The sequence below is a fragment of the Ursus maritimus genome, unplaced genomic scaffold, assembly GCF_017311325.1.
Source record: "Ursus maritimus isolate PB19 unplaced genomic scaffold, ASM1731132v1 scaffold_16, whole genome shotgun sequence".
In the NCBI taxonomy this organism is placed as follows: domain Eukaryota; kingdom Metazoa; phylum Chordata; class Mammalia; order Carnivora; family Ursidae; genus Ursus; species Ursus maritimus.
The window spans coordinates 9978876-9998481 of NW_024424008.1; the positions used below are offsets into that span (position 1 = coordinate 9978876).

The window sequence follows — 19606 nt, forward strand, 5'->3', positions numbered from 1 at the left end:
CCCCAAACACTCCAACAGAAGCCGAGGCTGGAGGGAGCCAGGTTGCTGTGTGGCCTGGGACAGGACTCCATCTGGGACTGGGTCACGGTTCTTTGGTTGAAAGTTCTTCTTACCAAAAACCTTTACTTCTTTTTTTTTTTTTTTTTTTGGCAAAATTGACTGCAAAAGAGCGAAACTCAGAACTGACCAGATTGTCTCAAGAATGCATACTGAGCCTTGCTGCTGACGTCAGCCCTCTAAATGAGAAAAGAATATGTGCATATTAACTACTCCATTACGCCATGTGATCATCTTTGTCATTTTTAGGGTATTAAAAAAATCCCTTGCAAAGGAAAAGTTCTCCAGAAGGAGTTTAAAAAAATGCTTCCAGGTTTCTTCCACTGCCCTGGGGCTATAAAGCCCCATAATAAAATCACCGTGGTAATGTGCAGGGTGCTTTCATTAGCACAGATACAACAGAGAGAACGGAAACTTTATGCCCAGAGGCTGAAAAGCCCTACTACAGACGTGGAGCGACTGGAGCCGCTAAGCAGCTACCAGTAGAGGGAAGGTGAGAAGCCCAGCCCGCTGGGTTTCTCTGCCATGCAGCCCCTGGCCTGCAGGCTTTGTGTTCACAGAGACCCTCAGAGCTGCAGTGTCCCCACCTCCACTGCCACCCCATAGCCCCAAAGCTTAGAGCTGTTGCCCATAAGACATGGTTTCCTATTTCATGTCCACCGCCCATCCAGGAGGTCATCAGACCCTCTGCAGGGTCTCCTCCCCTGGAAGAAAGCCTTTGCGCTGGTGGCCTGAAAAGACGGGGCCAGACCCCCAAACTACCTCGTTTCCGATGGTGGGTTTGCTGGACCTGGCGTCTCCGCCTATACCCGTCCCGTTTCTTCTGTCCAGACCCAAACACTCAGTGTGATGCCATGGGGCAGAACTTCGACTTTCACTCTAGATTTTGTGTCCTCAGTTTGCAGCCCCTGCCTTCGGCTCAGGCCATGATCCTGGAGTCCTAGGATTGGGCTCCCTGCTCAGCGGGGAGTCTGCTTGTCCCTCTCCCACTGCACCCCCCATGAGGCCTCTGTCTGTTTGTCTCTCTCTCTCAAATGAATAAAATCTTTAAAAATTGTTTTTGTTTAAAAACAATCTGTAGCCGCAGCTTACCCCTAACTGACAGCAGCTGAGGTGAGCGTCTGACACTGTGCCTGGTACATAGTAGGTTCTCCAGTATCTGATGAAGGAAGTCAGTCCCGGCTGAAAACACCTGTCCCAGACCCCACCCAGACAAGCTTCACCTGTGGCTCACCTCAGACTCACCACGCAGAGCCTGGTCCAGCGGCCCCCCACTTCTGAGGAGCTGCCTCTGACCCTTAGCCACTCAGCTGGCTCTGCCCCCAGTATAAACCACCGCACATTACCCACTTCTTCTAGTGTGTTATGATGATCTATTTCCTCTCCCCCCAAAAGACAGGAGCAGCAGCAGGGCTGAGACTTGCGCGTTTCCTCCTCTTCCGGCGTCAGATGCCCAGCCCAGGGCCCGCCACGTGGCAGATCCACAGAAGTGTTCATTCACAGGTCCCTTCTTGGGAGGACCGGGGTGGCAGAACAGAACGGGTATAAGCCGACCCTGTAAACACCCGGGCCGGAGGAACTCCCCTGGTGTTCTCTATCATGAAGTTCCCGCCACCCCAGCATCCGAGGGCTAGGCCTAGGAGAAAGGGTCTTAGGTGGGAGACAGGAGCAGAGCTGCTCCCCAGGTCAGCCTCCCACTAGGAGAGAAAGGCCCTGGGCTGGGCCAGGCGGTGTGGGGACATGTGTTGAGTGGAGGTCTGGGCCTGGCACCCAGCAAGCGCTTGAGAATGTTTGTGGAACTGAGTGGAACAAACTGAAAAATGCTGGCTATTTGTTCCTCCGGCTGCAAAGAGGCCAGGTCCCCTCTGGGGGTACTTCGCAGGCAAATTATCTCAGGACACAGCCTGTTTCCTCTAATGAGGGCTTCTCCCCTTTGCAGCTCTGCTCCCAGGAGTGTGGAAAGGGGGGCAGAGCCCAGAGCCAAGCCCGGGGGCCAGCACTAAGGCCGCACATACAGCTCTCCTCCCAAAAGGGTGTGGGCGCCACGTACCCCCAGCCCAGGCAGGAGGGCTCGACACATTGACCTCTCTGGCCTAGGAATCCTGAGCAAAGCAGCTCCGGCCTCCTGGGCCCCTCTGGGGAGGAAGAGAAGAAGGAAGCAGGGAGTTGGGCCGAGTTATGTAACCAGCTTCCTTGGAGTCAGAGGCCCTGGCATGTCACAGCCCAGCACTGCAGCGAGAGGCTGGGGGAGGGGGAGGCGGCTTTCTTCCCTCCTTTGCTGCCTCTTCTCCAGACCTCAGCAGACCTCGGAGGCAGGCGCTGCTTTCCAAGTCTCTCAGCTCCAAGCAGGCACCCCCCCACCCCCCCGCTAGGGGTTGGGGACCAGGAAGGGCTGTTGTCATCAGAGTGTGTGAAACAGTGGCTTGCCGGCTTCCCGGGCAGAAAACCTGGCTCTAGACCCCCCCGCTGCACCTGGGGGCTTGAGCTACGGGAGACAGGTCTGGGGCCCTCCACAGGGCCCACCCCTGCCCCTGGCTTCTTGCCCCCCAAGGTTCTCCCCACTTCCTCCTAGACAATCTGCCACGGATGAGGAGCCAAAAGGCTGGGGGCTCAGGCTGCCCCAGCAGCACCCTGCTCTTCCTCTCCCTGGCCCTGGGCAATCTCACTTCTCTTTCCTGCCATCATCTGAACTTCTTCTCTAGCCCGGTGCAACCCCCCACCCCCGCATACTCAGCTGTGTGCACAGCACCAGACAGGACAGGAGGGAGGGGATGCGGGAGACAGGGGAGCAGACAGAAGAGCTGAGATCCGCTCCTGGTCTTGAATGACAGCGAGGGCTTCATCAAATCCTTACCCTCCGGGCCACAGCAACCATAGGCGGTAGGTGATATTATCACACCTACCGCACAAACAAGAAAACTGGCACCCAGAGAGCCTGAGACCCTTCCCCACGGTCATGGAGCTGGTGTACAGTACTGCGGGACAGCAAAGCCGCCCGAGTTTGTGTGACTCTAAAATCCACACTCCAGACCACGTGGCTCTACCTTTGGGGAGCCCCACACACCTGGGGGTGCTACTGTTGGGAGGCGCTGCGCAGCCCTCACTGGCCACCACTGAGGACGCTAGCTTGGGAGCCACAGGATGGCCATGAGGACAGGGACAGGGCATGACAGAGGCCAAGGGCTTGCCTGCTGCCACCCACAGTCTTCCCTTCTGATTAAACTACAGGCAGGCAATCTCAGGCTGGATCACACCCACGTGCTGCCTGCCCTTCCAGAAGACAGGGCGGCTAGTGCCAAGCTATCCAGCAGAAGCACAGCCTGCCATCTAGCCCTCTCCCCTTCTAGCTGTAGAACTGAGAAGGAAAGCGACCTAGAGCCCTCCTAGGCCAAAGCCCTTTCTCCTTCCTTCTTGACACATGGAGAAACTGAGGCCCAAAGAGGAAAAGCAGCTTGTCCATGGTATCAGAGGGACAGTGAAGAAGTGGGGTCCCTGTATCCCAGGTCAGAGCCCCTGTCCTTGATTTATCTCACTTGGGTGCTGTCCCCAGATAGCACTCTCTCTCATCCGTTTGTCTGTCTGCCTCTTTCCCCGCTCCCTCACCCTCTCTCCCCACCTCCTGCTTTCTTTTCCCAGCTCTGCCTGCAGGCCCCATGTCTGCAGCCTCCTTCACAGCATTGCTCTCCTTCTCACGCTCTTCTGGGCCCCACTACCCCCACTTTCTTCCTTCCACTCCTAAGGGCCAATGAGCAATTCTTGGGTGGTTTAATTAGCTGATCATGACCGCAGCCTGCTGGACTCTGTGCCCAGAACCCTGTCCCCAGTAACTAGTGGATTCTGAGTACTTGCCCAGGGGGAAGCCAATGGGGAGATCTCGCCAGCTGCATAAAGAGCTCCTTGATCACCGGTGGGTCATCGGAAGCCGTGGTCCCCTCCTCAGGCCAGGTCAAACCACACTGGATATACTGTAGCCAGATCCAGATGTCCATTCTAAAGAGAGACTCCATACTCGCCCATGCCACAGTCCAGACCCAGGAAGGCTCAGGAAATGTCTGCGGATGGGGTTGATGAATGGAACCCACACTCTGGGGGCCAGCAAGGGATGGCTCCGCAGCTGGGGCGCTTACTGAGGAAGCAGGATGCGAACAAGCAGCATGCTAAATGGGGGCAGCAGCAGAAACAAAGCAAGAAGGCTGGAATGAGCCACCAATCCCCACGCCCGGTAGCTCTGGTTATCAGAAAACACATTCTCCTAGGGAGGTAAAGCCCCTCATCCGATGACCTCCGCCCTTTGGGTCACACACATGCACATAATCACTTGTAGATATTTCAAAGTCAGCAAAGATGTCCCACTGTCCTCACCAACCATACCGCCCCCCCCTCCCCGGAGTACGCCTTTTCCCAGTGAAACACCTACACTCAGCCTCATTCACTGAACAAATCGTTATGGAGTTCAGCGTGCCACGCCAGGTCTGCAGAAGTACAGGGACAACAGACTCGGGACAGGTGTCCTTGGTCTCACACAGAGGACATCACAAGTAGGTAAATAACCAGGACACGTGAGGGGGCGTGGGGGACAGGATCAATGCCAAGAATGAGAGACAGAAAGAAAGAATGGCAAAAAAAGTCACAAGGTACTTGGTGATTAGTGAGGGCTTCCTGGAGGAGGAGGCTATATGTGATCCAGGCCTTGAAGGGCAGACAAGAAGGGCACTGTGTTGGGTCAGGTCACCACCTGTGTACTAAGGGCCAATGATGACCCAGGCTTGTGTCGAGACCTTTGAGGCCTCAAGAGTGAATCAAACAGGTCCCTCTCTGGGGGAGCTCACAGCCTGGTGAGGGAGCTGACCTCAAATAACACTACCCTTTGGCCAGGGACTTGTCCCCGAGCTTTATCTATTCCAACTCAGTTACTCCTCGAGGCGACTGACTCTGCAGGCGCTATCACTACCCCATTTTGCAGACGAGGGTGCTACAGCAGAGAAGGGGTTAAATAGTAGGAGAAGTCACAGAGCTGGTAAGTGGCAGAGCTGGCATCTGAAACCAGGAAATCTGGTTCTTCCTAAAGCCTACCCACTATACTAATCATTCTGTGGTAATCAGATCACGGAGTGGGCTGAGGGCACAATCCACAGTCACCCAGGCCCAGCTCCCCTGTAGTCTCAGTCCCACTGGCCTGTGACAGAGGCCTGAACTTTGCCCTATCGCCCTGGACAGGCACCCTCTGGAAGAGAGGTCACCCCCCAACCCGCTAGCAGAACATGGGAAAGGGCTAACTCGAGGAGAGTGACCTCCTTGCACATGATAGCTGATCTAACTTCCACAGGGACATTAAGACCCAGAGAGGGTGAATGTGGTGCCCAAGGTCACACAGCAATGATTAAGCATTAGAGCATACCTCTGGGACCCTCCTGCAATGGCACATCCCAGCTGTCTGCTCCCCACCCCTGCCGCTGCCCCTTTGTCAAAACACAGCCATGCCCACTAATGGCACAGGAGAAGAGAGGAGAATGAAGCTGCAAAAGGACCAGGAGGACCAGCTGTGGGGCCGGAGCCCGACAACCACTATGGGAGGGCCCTTTGGTGTCCCTCAGGCCCCTACCCATTCCGTTTCTGGACCTGTGGGTGTGCACCGTGCCATCACTGACCGCTCAGACCTTGAGCGAGGAGTATGTCTCCTGCGGGCCTGACATCAGCCACAGAGCCCCACCGTGTTCTAGGCTCTTCGAACCAACAGAGGGATCCCTCTCCAAGTACAAAGGGGCCCCATGGAATCAGCTGTGGTCCCAGCCAGGCCCAGCCCCGTCCTGGGCAGAGGGAAAACCACGGAGTCGCTGCGGTGACTTCAGCCACACAGAAGTCCAGGACCTGTCTGGTCCAGTCGCTGGAGCCTGGCCTCATCTGGCACCAGGTCTCCTGGGAAGGAACAAGCAGTTCCTCTAAAGTGGACTAAAGATGGGGCCAGTCCCAGGAAGGAGGAGGCGTCTCCAGAGAGATGACCCTGCCAGGGCCCCTTGGGGAGGGAGGGAGGGGGCTGGGACAACAGACTCCTTTGTTCCCCGCTCAAAGCAGCCACCCTGTCCTGCCCCACCCCCTCCGTCGGACACCCCCCCTACGAGGACTCCAGCCACTCCTGGGGCAGGACCCATCCTACACACAGGAGACAGGGATGGTGCATGAAACCGTCAGAGATAATACCTATTAGTACTGAGACATGCCCCACCCTCAGAAGCCTTCAGTCTGATGTGGGAGACAGGCCTTCCTCTTGCAGAAGCCTGTCTGAAATGGGGAGAAACCGGCTTCACTCCCAGGAACCCCATTCTGATAGGGATGGTACCTCCCCCTCCCTCAGGACTTCACAGTCTGATGGAGGAAACCGGCTCCCTGTTCCCCCCTCACCAAACCTAGTCTAATGTGGGAAACATGGCTTTCATTCTTAGAATTCCCTAATGCGAAAGACCTAATATTAGCCCTTAGGATGCCCCTGGGTTGATAGCAGAGGCTAGAGGGGAGAAAGGATTCGGTCTAGTCAACTACCCTTACCAGGCATCTCCAATGAATCAGACCCAGAGGTGGATAATGGACCAGGAAACAGAAAAAGGAATAGCCCCCAAACCACAAGGAGCTCACCAATTGGGGAATAAAAACACCTGGGGTATGAATAAATGCGTGAGAAACGGCCACGAAATTCACCCACCCAGCACCCAAGGCCTACTTTCCAGGGCTGCCGTGTCCCTCAGCAGCCACACGCCACACACTCTTGCACCTGCTCAACAGTCTGCATTTTCTGTCCAGCCAGCTTGGCCTTCCCCGTGCCCCAGGCCCTAGCTCAGAAGGCACTTCCTCATGAAAAGCCTCCCCAAGACCCCCGGCCTGAATCAGATGCCCCTCTTCCAGAAGCCAGCACAGACAGCCTCTCCTGTGATCAGCTCACATTTCTGCACTGTCCTTCCCACCCCGAGCTGAGCCTGACCCCCCAGGTTCCCAAAGCCCCAGTCCCCACCACCCCACGCCCAGGGCCTCACACCCTTCCTCCACGAGGCCCACCTCAGCTCCAAGCACAGGGAAAAGCAGAGTCCTCCCCTCTCCCCTGTGCCCTGTGGTCCAGCTTTGCCCTTACCACCCCATCAAAACCCTCTCACCAAGTCACCAGCCACTGCCTGCTGGCTAACTCCCAGGAGTCTCGCCCAAGCCGGTCCCCTCTTCCCCCCTCAGGTATCAGTGCTCTCTGAGGCCCCAGCTGTCCCTAACCCTTCTCTCTGCACACACCAGACCTCTTTCCTGACCACAGTATCCTCACTCCCCGAGGCAACCGCCACTTCTAAACCCAAGACTTTCCAATCCCTACCTCCCTCCTCCATCCCTACCCCAGGATCCTGACCCATCCATGCAGACAGAAGGCTGCCTACCTCTTCCTCAACTTCCAGTCTGGCTCCCTGCCAAGCTGCCCCCTCCCTGCAGGCCTCAGAGAGCGAGATGGCCAGCATGGTCACTCTGGCAGCAGCAGACGGTGGCCTGGCTGAGGCCAGGGGGCCACTGGGGTGGTGTTGACTCTCCGCCTATTGTTTTTCCATTGTCGTGGCTCCGAGGTGTGACAAGCCCCCTGAACCCATGCCAATGGAAAACTTCGGCCTCGGGCAAGGATGCCCAAACTTGGAAGGGAGAGAGCTGTGGCGAAGTCTGAAGCCCAGAAGCCAGCCTAGGTTGGGGACCAGAGATGGTAAGTGAGGTTCAATGCTGCCACTCCCAGCAACCCCAGAAGCATCCCTGCACAAAGCCACAAGACTTCCCCATGCTCCAGCCAAGATAGGTCACACAGGGCTTCACCGCCAAGAGAGATGACAGCCAAGGTTCAGAGAGCTGGCGATGACGTGTCCCCATCACACCCGCCCTCCTCCCCTTCCAACAAAGAAAACTTCATAAACATCTGTAGGCACGAGAATTCCATTTCATCCCATTGCCACTCGGGAAGTCCCTCCTGTTACCGAACTCCAATCGTTCGTGTGGGCAGCTGAGTTAGGAAGAACAGCAAGGACCAGAAGGGAGGCGCGGCTCGAGAGTGGAGCTGCCAGGGGGGTGGGGGAGGCCAGCTGCGTGGGCCATTCAGCCCCGTCCCTCCGGGTGAAAGCGCGGTGCCGCAGAGGGCTTTGTGACCACACAGGCTGGCTTCAGAAGCTTCCTGGCTGAATGGCAGCGGACAAGTTACTTACTCTCTCCTAGTCTGTTTCCTCAGCTGTGAAAGGGAATAACAATCCCTCCATTAACACGATCTCTGGGAGAACCAAATGAGATCATGCATGTAGGTCTCCTGACACATACCAGAACCCCGAGCAGCCGGGCTGATGGACACCACGTCCTCATTCACATTTCTCAGTTGTGTCCTCTCCCCAGCCTTGGCTCAGATCCTGCCTTCTCCCAGGCTCCCCCTCAGCCTCCTCACTGGGCTCCCTGCTTCTGCCCTCCGCCCCCTGCTGCTGCCCAAGGCATCCCTCTGCAAGGGAAATCTGCTCCCCTCCCCCCCCAACACGCCCCCCTGAACCACCTGCTGCCGACTAGCCTGTGTTTCTCTCCTGAGGCTCACCCATCATCACCAGCCCAACCCACAGGCTTCGCGGGCTGCTTCACGCCTCCCGGCCTTTGCACGTTCTGCGCCCTTGGCCAGGACTGACATCCCCAGGGCCACCGCCTTGGCCTTCTCGTCCTTCCAGATGAAGCTCAATAGCTCCAAAGCCACCTCCTTCCCAGGAAAGTGTCCCTCACCATGCCCCCTGCTGGGACTGGGGTGGGGACTCCTCCTTCGGCCTTCCACAGCACCTGTCACCCTGCGGTATCATCACCCGCTCTGCTCTGAATCCTGGGGGACAGAGTTGGGCCCTTCCTCTGAAGCCCCAGCCCCGGACTCAGTCAACATTTGTTGAATGGATGTATGATTGCTCCCAGAGCACCTTGTTAGAGCAGGCATCATACCGCCTGCCCTGTAATTAATCCCACCTAGGCATGTCTCACCCCTTCTTCCCCTGGACCCCGAGACTTCCCGGAGGACAGTGACAGTTTCTGATTAATTCTCACTGTCATTTTCACATGGGGGGGTGAGTCCAAGTGCAGAGATGGATGCCAGGACCCCTAGAGTATTGGGTATTTGCAGTTTCCTCTTCTAGGTTGGAGCAAGAAACCCATGGCCTACGGAATGAGGCACAGTACAGCCCATTATTGCTTTTGCCCTTCTCTTCCAAATTACTCAGGAAACCTGTCTGGAAGGGGAAGGGAGGCCTCCTGGGGTGACAGGGGAGAGAGAGGGGAACAGCAGGGCCACCGTCCATCACACGGACTTTAGCCAAGCCTGGGCTCTAAGCTTCGGGCAGCACCTCTTCCCCCGTCCAGCAAATTCAATAAACACAAGAGAGCCTTGAAATGTTTAAGTATTGACAACTCCAATTTCCTCCAATTTCCAACAGGAAAACTAAGATCCAGAAGAGACAAATGTCCAAGGCCCCCAGTGAGTTAGAGGCAAGCAGGGGGAGTCGTGGAAAAGATCCTGACCCCAAAGATGGGGTCTCCAACAGGTTCCTGGCTGCTCACAGGGTCCCCATCCTGCTGCCACCCTAAGCCAGCATGGGGAGCAATGACACTCCTCCTCGAGTCACAGACAGGCAAACCAAGGCCCAAGAGGGGCTGAGTCACCCTGATGGCGAAGCAGCACAGGAGGAATAAACGAGAAGAGCAAGGGCTCCTACCTCTCACGGGGAGAAAAGTCTCATCTCAATGGTCAGGAGGATCTCGGCTTTGGGGGACATGGACATAGCAGAAGAGAGAGTCACACATCCTCCTACTGAGGACAAAGACCTGGTCACAGTGCCGGCCAGCTGCAACAAGGACTAGTCATCAAGGTGAATGCAGAAGCCCGGGCCCCCTCACACAGAGCAGGGCACCCCACCCTGGCCTTCTACCCAGGGCCCATGAAGGGCTTGGCAGCGCCCAAGGGCAAGCCACAGAGAAATGGACCAAGTGGGCTCCAGCCTCTGCCCTGCTTCTGACGCCCCCTGACCTTAAGCAAGTCAGGTAACCTTTAACACTCTGGTTCCTCTTCTGGAAAACAGGAAGAGGAAATTAACCTTCTTGAAGAGCTGTCAGGAGGATGGCTGGGAAGCGGTTTCTAAATTACCTCCAAGCCTCAGTTTCTTCTTCTGAACAATGAAAATAATCTCTGGAGGATCTTTCTAACGCTGTTGAGAAAAGAGTGTCAGACGGCAGTCAGTGTGAAATTGCTTTGTTGTGGTCACAAAACGCGATGACCACTGGGGTCATTCTCCCTGGTCTATCTGCTCCTTTGGGGAAGGACTAGGTCTTGCACATCTTTGATCCCCACACTATGCCTAGTACACAGCAGGCACTCAATAAATAATTATTAGAGGCAAGAAGAGAGACAGGGAGGGAAGAGAGGAGAGAGAAGTGGGGCACAAAGATAGAAGGTAAAGAAAGAAAAAAATGAAAAAGGGGCTCGTAGAACAGGCAGGGGGAGGACAGAGTGAGAAGCCTCTACTGGCACCTAAAGGAGCAGGCAGAGTGAAGGGGTATGACCGGGTGACAAACCAGAGTGCCTGATCCCGTGGACAGGAGGGGTTTGTCCCCAGGGGCTGCCCTGCCCCAGCTTCCTCCCCTGTTTTGTCCCAGTTTTCCATCTCAGAGGCGAAGCCTCTCCCTTTCTGAGCCAGGGCAAGCTCCTAAGAAGATAGGAACCCCTCTCCCCACCCAGCTTCAGCCAGATGGTGGCCAGCCACTCCAGGCCTCTGGAGGTCAGAGGGAGAGGAAACCGAGTGGATGGAATGCATTTTTCCCAGGCTCTGGGGGGCCTGCCACCCTGTGTGATGTGTGTGTTTCCACTTCTTGCCATGTGGGGACCGGAGTGAGTGTGTCAGCAGTCCCAGGGTCTGCTGGCTTGTGACCATGGGGCACCAGTCTGTGGGAGTCAGTGCTGGTGGGGTCTCCCAAACACCGCGTCGGGGAGCTATGGGCCAGCATGAGTGTGTGAGGGGCTCAGAGTGTTTGTGACAGTGAGTGCAAGTGACAGTGTATGTGTGTATCAGTGTAGGCCAACATGTGTGTGCCAGCCTGAAGGTGTGGTAGCACTGATGTGTGTTGGAGTGTGACCTGTGTATGACAACATGACTGTCAGCAAGCATGTGTTCACGAGTGTGTACCAGTGAGTGTGTGATGGTGTGTCATTGTACGTGATGAGCGTGTAGCAGTGAATGTCCGTGTGTGTGCCAGCATGAGTGTGCCTGTGTGTCTCCGGGAGCGTGTGTGCCATTGTGTGTAACCTGCCCCCTTGCGTCTCCGCGTCTGCTGGCCAGTGCTGGGTGTCAGCAGCGAGTGAGTGTGTGTGCGTGTGTGTCGGCGACGGCGAGGAGCTGCGAGCCAGATGGGGCGGCTGGGTCCTCGCTCTCGGTACCCCCACCCACGGCCCCACGGCCCCCACGGCCCCGCCAGCGACCACACACAGGAGACCTCGGGCACAGGACAGCTGCGTGCCGCGGAGCCAGGCGTCGGCGCTCCCGGGGTGACCGAGTGGAACCCCCGCCCGTGCCCTCGCCCGGGTCGCCCCCACGGGCACCCGGCCGGGCCGCCGCCGGCACTCACCGCGTCCCTTTGTCGCCCATGGTCCGCCGCGGCCGCAGGAGGTCCGAGGCGACAGCGCCCAGGCTGGAAAATCCCCGGCCGGCAGGAGGAGCGCGGGCCAGCCGGCTCCCGGCTCCCTGCTCCGCCTCCTCAGCTCTCCCCGCCGCCGCCGCCGCCGCCGCCGCCGCCGCCCCCGCCCCGGGCCCGCCCGCCGCGCCGCACAGCGCCCGGGCCGCGGCCAGGGGCGTGGAGCAGTGCGGGAGGGTGCGTGTGCCTGCGCGTGTGCCTGCGTGTGCGCGCCAGGGCAGGGCGGCGGGCGCGTCAGGGCCCCGAGGTCGGCATTTGGGGGTTCACACCGCCGTGCACCCCGCTGTGTGTGTGGTGTACGTGAGGACGCACGCTGGGGTGTCTATACGTGCGCGTGTGTGCACGCGAGTGTGCCGGTGCGTGTGCACGGCCGTGTGCTCCGGCCGATTCGGGAGTGTGTTCGTGTGATGGAACGGTGTGCACGTCTTTGTGCAGTTGTGCGTGTGTGCAGGAGCGCTCCCCCCGCTAGCCCGGAGCAACCTTTTGTGTGTGCGGGAGGGTGGAAGCCCAAGGTCTGCCCACCGCAAGGCCGAGCTCCCTCCCAGCGGCGCCCCTGGTAGGGTGGGGGTGGGGCCTTTAGGAGACCCCGGGTGCCGGGCACGGCCTTAGCCCTATGCCCCACCCTCCTCCACCCCAACTCCCCGCCCTTCTGGAGAGATAACACCCAACAACCCTACAGGGACAGGAAGAAGGGGCGGGGTGGGGGGTGGGGAGGAGAAGGCAGCCATCATCGCTGGGGAGCTGTTGGGGGGGGGGTGCCGGAGACCAGCAGGGGGGTGGCGGTGGCTGCCCAGGAAGAGGAAGCAGTGAGCACAGGAGATAAGGAAGAAGCTTAGAGCTGGCCTGCTATGGCCTGGGAGTCTGACCTGGCAGGGTAGCACAATGGACAGGCCCCTACCAAGCTTCATGGCTTTTTTATGGGTGACACTGGACACTATCCCTCTCAAAAAGGCTCCAAGCACATAAGGTGAGATACTTAATACAGCTTGCAGAATTGTTCACAGGTGATTGCTGGCCTCCCCTAGTGCCCATCACATGGTAGGAGCCCAGTAGATGTTAGCCCATCCCTCTGCAGAGTTCCTGGTGTCCTGTAAGACCCTGGCTGGGACCCTGCTTTGTCGGAGTCCCCTTCCTCCTGTCCATGTGGTGGGAGAGTATGATGTCTTTCTCAGCCCCTCACTGCTGGGATTTGGCTAATTAGACCAGCAGATCTCTGATACTGGCATGTTAATGGGAGGAAAGAAGCTATCACTTACTGTTACGTGATTGTGGGTCTGTAAACATCTCCTGTAATTATGCTCAGAAGCGGTTACCTGTGTTGCTTATATATCGTTGGGTAAGGACATCCCAATAAAAATTACTGTAATTATGTCCAGATCAACAGGTGGTTGAGGAGGGGGTGTGCTGATGGGCAGACAGGGTAGTCCAGGGTCTGGGCAATGTTGGGAATGAAGACAGTGTGGATTAGGGCCCAGGACCTTCCTCTTGGCCTTGGCCTCTGGGCTTCACCCGTAGGAGAGAAGCCACCTGCTGTTTCTGCTGAGGCCAGAAATTTGAGAGGAGCACACCAGAGTCCTGTGTGATGACAGCAGGCTCTTCATGTGACCTGGAGAGGACCCTTACTGGCCTGGAGAGACCAGGTTCTGCCACTCTCTGCATCGGTTTCCCCACCTAGAAAACACGGGGTCAGCCCAACCACGTGATCTATAACGGCTCTCCTCAGGGTGACGCCCAAAGCACCTGGATTTTAAATTTCAGACAAATTCTTCCTTTGACTCAGGAAATACTTGGGTTTAGTTTACTATAAGACGTAACGTTGTGTATTACTTCCAAGTAAAACAAGCGGTCCAGGAAGATGCATCGGATGGTTTTGGGTAACCCTTGCCCCCACACAACATTTCCCAGCCCATTTTGGGAAGCACGGCTCTCATGTTCTGGGGACAGTGAACAGATCGGTGGGCTGTGCGGTCAGCACGCATGATTTCAAGTACATCCTCCTTAGCCCGTAAACTTCACGAGGGAGTTAACGGTATGCCTGGCACTGCTCGATGTTCACAATTCTGTGCGATAAATTCTCTTTTCCCTGTTTTATAAATAAGCAAGCTGATGCTTGGAGAAGCTAAGTAGTTTGGCCAAATCCATAGTCCCCCGTGGACCTTGGCCTCTGAGCTCCCCTTCTCCAGCTCCCCCACTACCACCAAGGGAAGCTGGTATAAAGAAGAGCCAGAAGCTGGCCTTTGATTCACTCTTCATGCAATAACTGTTCATCAAATATGCCATGCATGGCTCTGGGAACTTAAAAATCAGCGATCAGTAGGACAAACAGAGCTGTCATTCCAGTGAGGGATCTGGGTTGGGGGAAGAGGAGGTGAGGGGTATTTTTGCTTTACCTCTCAGGTCCTTCAGACAGTATAATGTATTCTTCGCAAAATTAAAATTAACAATGTTAAAGCGGTATGTTGAAGAGAGCTCTATAAACATAAATGATCTAATTTCAAGCAGTACTAAGAATTAGGAAGGAAATAAAACAGTGAAGAAACAAAGAGTGATGGCGGCAAGTGTACTCAGAAATGGGCTCTTGACCTCGGGGTAAAACCTGCAGGTAAGGACCCAGGGATGGGCGGGGTGCAAGGACTGCGGGGGGGGGGGGGGGGGGGGGAAGGACAGCTGCCCAGGCACAGGGAGCAGCAAATACAGAAGCTGGGCCCTTCTGAAGCCCAGGAACAAGGTCAGAGTGCCTGGGTTTTGGTGAACAGGGAGGCAGTGGTGCAGATCAAGCAGCGCTTGTGGCTGAGCTGAGGAGTTTGGTGTGACAGTGGAGGACGTAGGAGATGAGAAACAGTACCCACTTATATATATATTTTAAAGATTTTATTTATTTATATGACACAGAGAGAGAAAGCACAAGCGGGGGGAGCGGGAATGGGAGAAGCAGGCTCCCCGCTGAGCAGGGAGCCCGATGCAGGGCTCCATCCCAGGACCCTGGGATCATGACCTGAGCCAAAGGCAGACGTTTAACTGACTGAGCCACCCAGGTGCCCCCCCACCACCACTTATATTTTCAAAAGTCACTCTGGCTGTTGGTTGGAGGTGTCTTGGTCCAAACAACCAGAGGCAGGGCTTCCCGTTACCACAGTAGGCAAGAGAGAGTGGATGGTAGTTTGGGCTACGATGGTGGCAGCAGAAATGAGAAGTAAAGGGGTTCATGTAGATTTGGAGGTAAGGCACCTGCTGGGCAACCAACTGTGGACAGCAGAAGATCCAAGATTATTCTGAGGTTTGGGGCAGGTCTGTTTGTTCCACCCTTCATGCAGGCCACCTGCCCACACGTTTCTTCAAGGGCACTGAGGGTTGAGAGTCCTGGACGTTCCCTCCTTCCAGTCTCAACCCATGTATCATACATCCTTCATCTGCAAACCAGACTAGTCTTTCTAAAAGGCAGCTAGATTCTACTACTCAGAGGAGATGGTCATGTCCAACCATGGCCCAGCCTGGGCCAGTCACAGGCCTGAAGTTCACCACTTACAATAATAATCCCTCACCCAAAGAGAAGGAGAGAAATGAGGTATTATTCCTGCTTTATAGATGAGAACACAAAACCTCTAAGCGGAAACGTGCCTAAGCCAAGGCCATAGCAAATAGAACGTAGAGCTGTAGCTCAAGCCTAAAGCCTCTGCTTAGCTGGTCAGGTAGTTGAATGTCAGACTGAAGAAGGAGTGAGTGGATGGGGGCGGGGGTTAGCTGCCTGTTTAGCAAGGATGTGACGGACCCATGCCTTTGAGATGTTAAAGATGAATACACTAGGGAGCTTCCCTACTTCTGTCCCAACCAGAAATCTAGGTGTCATCTTTGACTTCTCCTTTTCCTCTCTTGATCCCTATCAAGCTGGTCCCAGACATCTATCTCCTAAGTGTCTCCCAATAGAGCTGAACAGGTCGGCAGGAGCCAGACCATGCTGGGCCTGGAGGGTCATGCTAAGGAATTTGGTCTTTATCCGAAGATCAATGAAGATTTTAAGCTTTGAAAGATTTTACGCAGCGCAGTGACATGCTCAGACATGTATTTGGAGAAGATGGCTCTGGCCGTTGTGTAAAGGATGGATTGGATGTGAGCCAGAGGGGTTGCAGAGGGGAGGGACCCCGTCAGCAGTTTAGGGGAAGGATGATAACCACATTCCAGGGAGAGGACATTCAACCGCTGCAGAACTGGGCAGGAAGGAAAGGGTACAGCACTTTGAAAGAATTCCGACGGATCTGGGGCCAAAGCACAGAGAGGGGAGGAGTGGGACTGGAAAGGAGGATGGGGCCGTATCTTGAGGAAGCAGGCTCATAGCTGGCTCAGCTCCCCAGTGTGGCAGGTCTAAGAAGACCTCCAGTTTGTTTTACAAGATTTCTTTATGGTGGGATTGTTGGTATCTAACTATCACCAAGGGGATAACTCAAGGCTCTCATTTGTAATCGACAAAACCCATTCTGGCCGACTTAAACATGACGAAGAACTTATTGGCAGGATATTCAGATAGCTGCTACTGCCGAGGAAGGGGCAGCACGACTCATACCAGCTCCTGCCAGCATCAAGCCTGGCCCCAGAAAGTAGGTATGGCCACTGCCACCTCTGTCACCATAAATGATTCTTCACTGGCCTTATGTCTCGGAGTTAAAGGCCTCCATGCTTCAAAATCCCCCCTGATTGGCTGAGCCTGGTCACGTGATCCTGCTTTTGCTGCAAGGACACTGAGAACCTGTTATTGGCCTTTGTGATTTCCATACTGGGAGGCAGCCTTTAACTTACTCCAAGACTTGTAGGGCAAACGTGAGAAGGGAATTTAGAGGCTGAGTAGCCAAAAAATACAAATACCCTCTCTACTATGAAATGCAGCTGAGTGAGTTACAAGAACATCTCAGAGCCAGAACACGACAGGAGGGGGCAGATACCCTTGCTAACAGAGAGGCCTTTGCCAGGTTGTCGTGGTGTTGTTAGCTTTCTAAAGAAGAGAGACAGCAGAGAGGATTCTCGTAATGGTGAAGTATCTTCTAGCAGGCTAAACCCCTGTAGAGAGCAATATAAACTTTGAACAAAATATAAAAACAAGAATTTTGGGGTGCTTGGGTGGCTCAGTCGGTTAGCCCTTAGCGTCTGCCTTCGGATCAGGTCGTGGTCCCGGGGTCCTGGGATCGAGCCCCGCGTCAGGCTCCTTGCTTAGCAGGGAGCTTGCTTCTCCCTCTCCCTCTGCCCCTTACCCTGCTAGTGGTCTCTGGCTTTCTCTGTCAAATGCATAAGTAAAATCTTAAAAAAAAAAAGAAAAGAAAAGAAAAGAAAAGAAACAAACAAAACAAAACAAAAAAACCCCTAAGAATTTGAAGGCAATGGAGAGCAAACAAAAACAGTCCAAAACCGGAGGGGATTTTACTCTTGAAAGATGGGAACCACGCTGGGGGAAATCTGCTTTTATATGCTCTTCCCCTGAGGGCACTTCCCCTCTAGGGAAGCTAGAACTCAAGCAGAAACCTTGAGGGAGCTGAAAGCTGTTTGAGGTATTAGAAGAAGGAATTTGGGGCTGCTAGAATGGCTAGAAATCGAAGGGAGGATATCCTGGGAAGGAGGGAGCTACAGAGGGGCTAAGACTCCAAATCTGCATATAGACTGTCCTCAAGTCCTCTCTGAGGCCTGGACAAAATCACGTAGTTTTGGCCACAGAAAAAGAAGTAACATGTCATCAAAGCAAATATACAGATGGCAAATAAGCAAATGAAAAGACGATCTATGTCTTATGTCTTTAGGGAAATGCACGTTAAAACAGCAATAAGATATTGCTATGAACCCCTTAGGATGGACAACATTTGAAATACAGACATCAAATGCTGGCGAGGATGTGGAGAAACAGGAACTCTCATCCATTGCTGGTAGGAATGCAACTTTGGAAGCCAAGTTTGATGGTTTCTTACAAAACTAAACATACTTTTACCATACGATCCAGCAATCGGACTTCTTGAGATTTACCCAAATAAGTTGAAAACTTACGTCCACACGAGGACCTGAATTGGTGTTTATAGCAAGTTTATTCATAATTGCCAAGATTTGGAAACAACCAAAATGTCTTTCAGTAGATGAATGGATAAATAAACTGGGGTACGATGAATTATTATTCAGTGCTAAAGACAAATGAGCTACCAAGCCATGAAAAGGTCTGGAGAAACCTTAAATGTCTATTACTAAGTGAAAGAAGCCAATCTGAAAAAGCTACATGCTGTAGGATTCCAACTATATGACCTTCTGAAAAAGGCAAAACTATGGAGACAAAAAAAGATCAGTGGTTGCCAGGCATGAAAAAGGCAAAACTATGGAGACAGTAAAAAGATCAGTGGTTGCCAGGCATTGAGGGGGAAAGGAAGAATGGAGGTGAGCACAGATGATTTTTAGGTCAGTGAAAATACTCTGAGGGTACCTGCATGGCTCAGTCAATTAAGCCTCTGCCTTCAGCCTTCGGCTCAGGTCGTGATCCCAGGTTCCTGGGATCAAGCCCCACGTTGGGTTCCTGGCTCAGCAAGGAGTGTGCTTCTCCCTCTCCCTCTGTCCCTCCCCCTGCTCATCCTCTCTCTCCCTCCCTCCCTCTCTCTCTCTCAAATAAATAAATAATTTTTTTTTAAAAAAAAGGAAAAGAAAATACTCTGCATGATACTATAATGGTGGATACAGACTGTTACAAATTTGCCCAGACTCTTAGAATGTAAGACACTCAGAGGGAACCCTAATGTAAACTGTGGACTTGTAATTATAATGTGTCGATGTAGGTTCATCAGTTGTAACAAATGTGCCACTCTGGTGGGGAATCGATAGTGGGGGAAGGTATGCATGTCTGAGGTTGGGAGGTGTATGGAAAAAAGAGAGGGAACACAAGCAGGGGGAGTGGGAGCAGGGAGCCTGAAGCGGGGCTGGATCCCAGGACTCCGGGATCACGCCCTGAGCCAAATAAATAATGACTGGGAATTTCACAAATTTGATGAAAAAATCAGCTTATAGATCCTAGGAGCTCAGCAAAACCCAAGTAAGATCGATACAAAGAACTAACATCTAAGTACATCATAATGAAACTACCCAAAACCGAACATAAAGAGACAATCTTGAAAGTGACCAAAGGAGAGAAAACATGTTGCAAACACTATTATATACAGTGAAGCAAATACAAATGGGGGTTGACTTCTCATCAGAAACAGCAGAGGCCAGGAGAGAATGGAGTAACATCTTTGAAGTGCTAGAGGGGCGCCCGGGTGGCTCAGTCCTTAAGCATCTGCCTTCGGCTCAGGGCGTGATCCCGGCGTTATGGGATCGAGCCCCACATCAGGATCCTCCGCTATGAGCCTGCTTCTTCCTCTCCCACTCCCCCTGCTTGTGTTCCCTCTCTCGCTGGCTGTCTCTCTCTGTCGAATAAATAAATAAAATCTTTAAAAAAAAAAAAAAGAAATGGTAAATATATGGACAAACAGAAGGCTTTTTCCCCCTTTACTTTTAACTGACAGCTAAACACCAAAATAAGATTTTATTATGGGATTTTTAATGCATGTAGAAGTAAAATATACGACAACATTGGGACAATAGGACATGGAGAATGGAGCTAAAGTATTAAAAGTATTGGACTAACCCAAATGGAGACAGGAAAGGAGAAACAGAGGAGCAGAACAGAGATGGAACAAAAGAAGAAAACAAATAGCCAAATGGTAAACCTAATCCAATCATATAAAAAATTACATTAAATCAAAAATGGAATCAACATTTTAAGGAAAAGAAAAAAAGGTGAGCTCCAACTATATGCTGCTTTTAAGAGCTGTACTTTAAATATAAAGACACA

The 19606-nt window shown here is 53.7% G+C and overlaps 1 protein-coding gene across 3 annotated transcripts in view; it reads right to left on the reverse strand.

Annotated features, from left to right (window-relative positions):
• Positions 1–11866, reverse strand: part of ARRB1 (arrestin beta 1) — an 81118-nt gene extending 69252 nt beyond the window's left edge. For all 3 annotated transcript variants that reach the window (XM_040630850.1, XM_040630851.1, XM_040630849.1), the window contains exon 1: positions 11695–11866. In XM_040630850.1, coding sequence (XP_040486784.1) covers positions 11695–11714 — 20 coding nt within the window. In that variant the 5' untranslated portion in view covers positions 11715–11866. The remainder of the gene's footprint in view (positions 1–11694) is intronic.
• Positions 11867–19606: the final 7740 nt, after the last annotated feature.